The sequence below is a fragment of the Sinohyriopsis cumingii genome, chromosome 13 (genome assembly GCF_028554795.1).
Source record: "Sinohyriopsis cumingii isolate HCF-2022 chromosome 13, ASM2855479v2, whole genome shotgun sequence".
NCBI classification, from domain to species: domain Eukaryota; kingdom Metazoa; phylum Mollusca; class Bivalvia; order Unionida; family Unionidae; genus Sinohyriopsis; species Sinohyriopsis cumingii.
In genome coordinates, this window is record NC_142973.1 from 67,799,735 (window position 1) to 67,808,584 (window position 8,850).

The window sequence follows — 8,850 nt, forward strand, 5'->3', positions numbered from 1 at the left end:
GTGAATGAAGAACCAGGGAAGGCTGCACAAAAAACCATCAACCTGCATGAAGTTACTGGCAAGCTTTCTCACGTGGGTGATATGTGAATTATTTGTAAAGGCAAGTACCACAAACCACTTGCCCACCCAGGGCCCCTTCAGAGTTGGGATTTCTGTTATTATAATTGTAATTAACATGCAGCTTAATAAATTCAGTCTGCAAAACTTTAGTAAATAAAATTGTTGATTGAGTCTGATGAATGAAGACTAATAAAAAATGTTTATATCCCAACCATTATCTGACCAGCGCGATGTGCAACATCTCCAGAAGAGAGAGGTAATTCAGATCGTCTTGGAGCAACTGGAGAGAGTAAACATGGTACATCACTGTGGTAAATTAATCCTTGGCCAATGATTTCTGACATACCTCTGATGTGTACGGGCCCCAGGTGGCCGAATGGTCTAAAGCGCTCACCGTTACGGATCACTGCCATCTCACCTCTGTCCGAGTGGGTTCGAATCTAGGGTTCAGCCAATGTGGATGTGTGAGAAAGCTTGCCAGTAGCTTCTCGTGGGTCGGTGGTTCTTCCCAGGGTTTTCCCAGATTCTTCCTCCACCATTAATACTGGCCGCCATACATAGCCTATCGTGTGCTGAAAAATGGCATTAAAAACCATGTCAACAACAACAACCATCCCTAAATAGTCACCAGCTTTATTTTACATGGAATATTTTTCTTGAATTTATGCTTTTCCATGGGGAAGAATGTGCAACATTGTAAGGAAAATGGTGGTGTGAATAGAGATTTTTGTAGGAGGATAATACAATTAGATGAAACGCTGTTATAGTGTACATCTGGGATAAAAATTCTCTTTTAAATTTATGATTGACTGTGTAAAGAATAGGAATCACTTTAACTGTCAGGTAATACACATTTCTTGTTTGTCTTGAAGTTAAAATTAACATCTTGCAGAGGGCATGATTTTTTAAAATTTCATCTTCTTTAAAGTACAGTGTCACTGCACACAATCCTAAAGTGTGAACATGGATGCATTTCTGTTTTTTATATGGTTTCATAAATTGACTTTTCATCACATTTTTCATTAGGACCGGGCATATTAGTTGTTTCTTAAAATGAGATGGTTAGATTGAGAGTATTGAAGGACATTTTCTGCTAAGACAAGGAAAGTAACCTGACTGGAAAATATTTTTTTGTTAGGACAAAAATGCTTTTATACAAGTATTTTTATTTGTTTTTATAACAAGATGATAAATCATCACTTTTGAATCAGTAATTCCTTTTTTTTGTTTGAAAATGTTTTAAATTTTAAGAAAACACATCTTTTAACTTTTTATTATAGAAAAATATTCTTAAAGTAGGAGAAATGCTCGTTTTAAGAAACAAGATTTTTGCAGTTGTGTTTAAATTTCATTTTTAAAAAAATACTTTTTAGCTGAGAGAAGGAAGACTTGGTCAGGCTCACCCAATAAAAGTGATGGTACACGTATGGATTCTGTTGATTCAGCAGATGATGACGATGATGGTAGCTACTCAGGGTCAAGATATAACCAGTCTGTGCCTCCAGTACAGCAGAGGGAGAACTTTCACATTTGATTGATCAGCTTGGTTTTATATCCGAGGCATACTCAGGAATCTCAGAAGAGGAAGTGCATTGAAGTCCTTTTTTGTGAGAAAAATGTGTTATTGTTGGTACAGCATTGACATAATATCCACAGAAACATTGACATAGATGGTAGAGTCCTGTAAAAATGAAACCATTGTCATTTATTATCCTCAAAAACATTGACATAGAGGGTGGAGTCTTGTAAAAATGAAACCAGTAGCGTTTAATATCCACAGAAACATTGACAGAGGGTGGAGTTCTGTAAAAATTAAACCAGTGTCATTTAATATCCACAGAAGGATTGACATTGAGGGTGGAGTCCTGTAAAAATGAAACCAATGTCATTTAATATCCACAGAAGGATTGACATTGAGGGTGGAGTCCTGTAAAAATGAAACCAATGTCATTTAATATCCACAGAAGGATTGACATTGAGGGTGGAGTCCTGTAAAAATGAAACCAGTGTCATTTGCTGAGAATGCAATCTGTATATGAGTAATCTTGGATAACATGAGACTTAGTTATCTTTGTAAAAAATTTGTATTCATGACCCTTCAAGCCTCATGTGTGTTGGTTTTGGCAACAACTAAGGATTGTATTTGCACTTTTATCTTTATATGCAAGTTAACACACACAAGAGAGTTTCGAACTGGATCCAGTGATTGAAATGTTGTACATGCTTGGGACTGTTCCAGTAAAATATACATGGGACCCAGGGAAGGCACTTTTAATGTAGAATAGTCACCCATAGATGCATAAGTTTGCATTTTTTTCATATGAACTCCTTTGGGTCATTTAAGTACCCTAGCTTATATTTTTAAAAGAGTGCCTTCCCTGGGTGCCATGTATGTTTAAATGGAATATTCCTTAGAAAGACTGAATATATTTTTTAAAAGGGCATTAATGTTTTCCTTGCAAAGAGAAGTTTAATGTGTATGGTAATTATGTATCTATCCACAGATAAAAACCACCAATTATAACTCATCAAAGTCACTGCTGTACCACATACTTAACTTATCATGATTATTAATCAAAGTCAGTAAGGTAGGTTTGACAAGTAGTGGACTATCCAAGTAATTGAATTTTATGGTTTTTTGAGAGTGAAGTAAGAGAGTTTTTTCAAGTTAAAGTTTGTTACAGATTGAAACCATGATACGATTTAGGTGGACCTATTGGTTTAGGACAGAGGAGTTAAGATAGGGAGAAATCATTATATTAATTGTGTTGAGCCAGTATCTTCTTTATACAGTATAGATTTTAATATGCAAGTTAATTGAACTTCACTTCTCCTTAGGAATGTTTCATGTTAAATTTTACTTCTACATTTTTGTTAAATATCATATTTTCTGTTGGAGATTGTTGTATACACATTATGTAGATATTGTTTCCAATCATTCCAAAGCAATAATCACATTTATCAGTAATTTATACCATATAACAAGGTTGTGATGTTGTTGCTGTTTACAAATATTAAACATAATAGTTTTATATTGGTATCAAGTTGAGAATTGTTTAATACTTTTGTATGTATGTACAGGATTTGAGAGCACATCCGTTATGGCCCTGGCTCTGTAGTGCCACGCAAGCACATGCACCCAAAACCAAATGTACGAAGACAAAGACAAAGGTAAAAAAAGGGTCAAATGCATAAAAGTTAATTTTTTTTTTTTTTTAAGTCCAAGACCCTCTCTCTGTGAACATCACTGTGTGATGCTTGCTAGGACAGAAAGGTTGCCTATATTAGTCTGTGCTCACAACATGTCATAGGATGCGTTAGACCTAATTTTTGATCCCAAATGCAACAAGGAATCTTTACATATAGATCATTCGCACCTCTATTATGACAAATAGTTAATAAAAAAATAATACTTTATTTTTGTCTTATTTGGAAGTAAACTTTACCATTTATGTAAAAATTTATTTACTTATTGGTTAGTGAAAAAGATGAGATTCTTCAATATATTATGTTTATTATTGCAATTTTGTTTGGTATTGTGTATGATAGTTATTTCGATTACTTATAGTCATATAAGTGATACCCTAGAAGGAAAGTTTTTTTTCTACACATATACACACACACACACACACGCACACACCAGGGTACTCTGAGTACTTAACATCAAAATGATCCAAAATTCTAAACTGCATTAGTAGGTGGATAATCCACACTTCCCTGGGTCCCAAATGTTTTACTGGATCAGCAATGAGTACTTGTGTATTTAGTTTTTAAGTTTTGGGGGAAGTATTCTTTATGGTTGCAACACAGCCAAGGTCATTTTTTTTTTACAGCAGCAGAAATTTTATTTTTCTAATGGTCAGCATCAAAAACAAGAAAAGTATTTTTAATAACTTGTTTTGTGTTAATATTCATAAATCATGTATAATTCATGAGATAAGTTTGCAGAAGCAAGTTTTATTTTTAAATGTGATCCATTTTTAAACACGATATTCTCTTCTAAGTTCATACAAACAGTGTTGTTTTTTGCACAAGTATTAGTACATTTGAAGCATCATTTTCTAATTTGTATTTAAGATGTTTGTTAATGTATGAGAGGTTTTGATAAAATGCTAGTTTTTGTAACCAAATCATAATCACTACTTCTGTGTAACATTTTACTGTATTAACAATTATATTTTATAAGCATATATCAAACGGGGGTCATTTCAATACTTATTATTAATACTTTTACTGTTACTGTTTTCATTGTTTTATATATAAAATGTACATGTCTATCAAACAGTAATAAAACGTGATACATTAATTTTATTACTTACCATTATTCAGTTAGTTTTATAGCAGAACAGATATATACTAATTATAGTATTAAATTTCATATTTGCAAATGTAGTATTTTACTTAGTGTTTTATGTCAGTTTGAATGAATAGAGAATATAAAATTATTGTATGTAATGAAAGCACTGAATGTTGGCATTTAAAATCATGTGATGACTTCAGAACATTTTGTTTTTGAGGGGATACAGAACAACTGGATGTTTGAGCCATTTGCGTCATCATCAATATACATAACATCCATTTTCTAACTGAATATTTCATGAATGCTTGTTACTGTTTTGTTCTAGAACTTGTTACAAACCCAAGAATGAGTAAGTTTTCCAAATTTGCATTTGGTTTGCGTTTCATTTGCACTTCTTTTGCATTTGGTTTGCATTTCATTTGCACTTCATTTGCATTTGGTTTGCGTTTCATTTGCACTTCATTTGCATTTGGTTTGCAACTGTCATCTGATCAGTTTGCATTTATGGTGCCAGAAATGCATTCTGATTTCGCATTTGGTTCTGCTCTGTGGTTTCACTCTTTGCATAGGGTTAGATTTTTGAAGAAAAAATAATTTCCCAGGTTTTCCTCACTGGTTGTGCTGGTTATTTAAAACAGACCTTTTATTGTTGAAAGAATTTTTAATTCCCCTTTACTTTGGTGTATGATTGATGGGTGTAATTTTGGTTGTGGAGTATACAGCTTTCTCCAATCAAAAAACTGCAAGATGCCTGGTAATTTCCACTTCCTTTACTTGAATGGTAAATTGTAAAAAATTGAGCCACTAACATTTTTTAAAAATACTTTTTACATATTTTTTATTTCATGTTGCTTTTTCAGAAGCTGGTAGTATCAAATCTGGCAAAATTAATTTTCCCTATTTTAATAACGGCTAAATTTAGTGTACCTCAGATTAATTTAGGCTCATTTTTTTAGCACGTGGCCGGAGCCATTTTACTAGCTGTCTGCATCATTTAGTACATAGTTTTCATAATTACGACGTGTAAAGAAATTTAAGTCACAGTATGTAAAAGTAGCTTAGAGGTATGCCAACATTCTCCCGATTGTTCATGTTGCAGTAAATATAAAAAATAGTTGTAGAATTTTTGTCTGCAAATTGTATTTCTTATTTATTGTGTTCCAATACAATCTTTTGTGAGACACTACCAGTAGTGATGCCATCTCATCCATGGCATTGGTTAGAAATTCACTGATTATAAATAAAGATTATTATTACAGTACAGATTATTATCCTGGATTGTCAAATTCATTCATTTCATTTGAATTCATGCCGCATTCTGTTTTCATTTAACTGGTAATATCACCCATTAGTATCAGTAGCATTAAGTCTAAATCTCAAAAGAATGTGAACAAACTTGTAACAATATGCAGATTATACTGGATTTTCTTTCTTTTGTTTGTTTTTGTTTAGAGCTGGCAAGTGGCAGAATCAGCACTCCTCTTGCCTGCATTATAATTATCATAATAAATAGACATGTAAGTCAGAGCCAACTGCAAACGCCATAGACAAGCCAACAGATCAGGGTCTGCCTTGTTTGTTGTTCAGATTAGTTCTAACAAACTGCATAGACCCATGTCTGCTGGTATATTATGTAATTTGAGATCAAGGTCAATTGTGATTGCCGTGGTTGTACACAAGCATGTACCATATATACTCACTTATAAGTTGAGTCAAACTGCTAACAACAAAGATTCTGATCTGCTGGAGCATAATGCACCTGCAGATCAGGGTCTGTTTTGTTGTTCTATTGATTACTCTTAACAAACTGCACAGACCCAGATCTGCCGGCGTGTTGTGTGACAGCAGATCTGGATCTGTGCAGTTTGCAGATGGACTTGTCTTATAAGCAAGTACATATAGTACAGTAATTGTGTACATAACTACATACAGCATCATCTCAGAATTGTCATCACATAATATTCCAGCAGATCAAGTTAACCATAATGACATGGAATTTTCATTCAAAGACTTCTTGTGAGGTCTTGTTAGTTCTATAATAAAAAAAATGGTGCAATCCTGACAGTCTGTTAAGCTGCCATAGCCAGCTTGATGTTGTTAATGCTATTTCTCTAGGATGGATGCTCATCGAGACATGAGGTTTTCAGTTGACTTGTTATGATATCTTGATGGTCCTGATGAAAATGATGCTGATCAGACCTCGAACATGATAATCAAGGTGGACATGTTGCGGTCATTCCACTACTGTTCTTGATGGTATGGTCATACTGACAAGGGTTTTAACCAGTACATTTCTCAGTAGTTAATTCCTAAATGGAATTCATGCTGATGTGACCCCACTTAATGTGAAAACTTTTTATTGCTAATTCTCTTTAACGAATGGCTAAATATTGTTTCTTGCCTTATTATAAATAAATAAACCATCCTTACTGCATTTTATAGTTCCTGTATTACAGTGATGTTAATGCAACCTCAACAATGGCCACCCTGACAGCCATCTTGAAAATCTATATATGGCTACTGCTTTTGAACTGATTCATCATATCAGCATGGGATTTTCAGAAAAACACTGCCTGTAAAAACAGTGCTTGTCATAACTACAGCATGAGACAATAGATGCCATCTTGTTAGTGCCACCCCTTTTGTATGAATGATGGCACTGAAATGGAGTTTTCACTAAACACTTCTTGCAATATTTAATTGGTGCTGAAAGATATAGATCTGTCCACACTGTTTCAACACTTTTATGAAAGAGTTTTGAACATTAGACCCAGTTGACTTTGGGGTCAAGTCAGGGTCATTGCTTGCATCTTTTTTTTTTTTTTTTTTTTTTACCTCATTGATATTATGAACATATAAACTTGTGCATATTCAAATGAATTTTGACCAGACTTTATATTTAGTTGCATTCCAGTAAACAAGTTGATAGTAACCACTCAAACATGGATTTCAGAGTCAAAGGTCTTGACATTGGTTTTTAGCTGTACTGGCTTGTGAGCATAACACAAACAAGTATGACTAGATTTTTATCAAACCCATTTTGTGGGTGTATGTGAAGAATACCTTAAATTATACCACTTTAGAGTGTTTTTGGTGATTTTATTGGAATTTTTACTGTTGGCGATTTCATCCTGAATAAATTACTGGATATCAAACTTGTAAATCTTGGATTACGAGTCCAATGTTCTTGCAGCTGAGCTACCATGACTCCCTGATGCCACTTGAATCACTCATTTGTTGGAACCCCAAGTGGTCTAAAGACCTCATCATTATGAATCACTGCCATCTCACCTCTGCATGGGTTTGAGTCTTGGGCTTGGCCAATGTGGGTACATGAGAAAGCTTGCCAGTAGCTTCCTGTGGGTAGGTGGTTCTTCTTGGGGCTTTCCCAGGTTCTTCCTACACCAGTTATGCTGGCCGCCATGTACAGCCCATCTTGTGCTGAAAAATGGTGTTAAACCCCATAACAACAACAACAATCACTCATTTGTTTTCCAAAACATAATGGCAGATTTTATCAAACTTGGCATCTGGGTATATGTGGACGTTGTCTGAGACAATTAAGTTCAGTAAGTTTCTATCCATGATATCCAGTTCATGGTCAAAAACCATGAAAGGAATTTTGTTCTGCATTTGACAGGTATCTTATAAACATTTAAACTCTAACTTGTAAGAAAATATTGTCTAAATTTGTTATGTTGAGTTTCTCAAGAATATTAAAGATAGTTTCAATACTATGCAGTTAGAAAAGGGGAAAAAAGGACAAAAGAAAAATATTTTGTGGATCACTTAAAATTCATTGTCCCAGGTAGCAGTAGTCTCTTTGAGAGTCTCTAGTTAAACAAATCTAAGAAATAATAATGTCCGTCATGATGAAATAGGGAAGAAAATGGTTAATGTTGATCTTATATCTCTCAAATTGTTGTGATAATGATCAGTTTTAGTGAATTTTATCAACATTCATTGTATTGGAATGTTACGGTTCAGTCTGTTGTAAATTTCAGACATGTTTCATTAATTTATTCTTCAGACACAGATTATAGCTTGTCCTGAGGAACTTGTTCATATTTGCAAAAGTATATAGATTATTTTCATATACTAACATTTTATTGGTAAATAAAAAATAATCTCAATTGCAACATTTTTGTCCTCTTTTTTTTTGGTGAGAAGATTTAGTGGCTTTTATATTTAAGTGTAAACAACAATGCCAAGATGGTGTATACTTTTTGCTTTAAAAAATACTGTATTTACCCATGTCAGCTGTACATCAAAAGTGCACAAAGCGCACAACTAAATTATGGGTGGGGGTGGGGTGAGCTCTTTACTTGAAATTACAAGTTTAATAAACAGCACAGATCCAGATGTGCTATTAAATAATCCTTAAGTGGATTGGGGTGCAAGTTGTTTGCTTGCAAGTACAAACAGAATAAAGAGCACAGACCATGAACTAAAGGTAAATTATTGAACAGCAGATTTGAACCTTCGTTTTT

At 33.9% G+C, this 8,850-nt stretch overlaps 1 protein-coding gene across 3 annotated transcripts in view; it reads left to right on the forward strand.

Moving 5' to 3' along the window:
- Positions 1-8,499, forward strand: part of LOC149785777 (uncharacterized) — a 145,511-nt gene extending 137,012 nt beyond the window's left edge. For all 3 annotated transcript variants that reach the window (XM_089979686.1, XM_089979687.1, XM_089979688.1), the window contains one exon: positions 1,434-8,499. In XM_089979686.1, the coding sequence (XP_089835812.1) occupies positions 1,434-1,594 (161 nt within the window). In that variant the 3' untranslated portion in view covers positions 1,595-8,499. The remainder of the gene's footprint in view (positions 1-1,433) is intronic.
- The last annotated feature ends 351 nt before the right edge of the window (positions 8,500-8,850 follow it).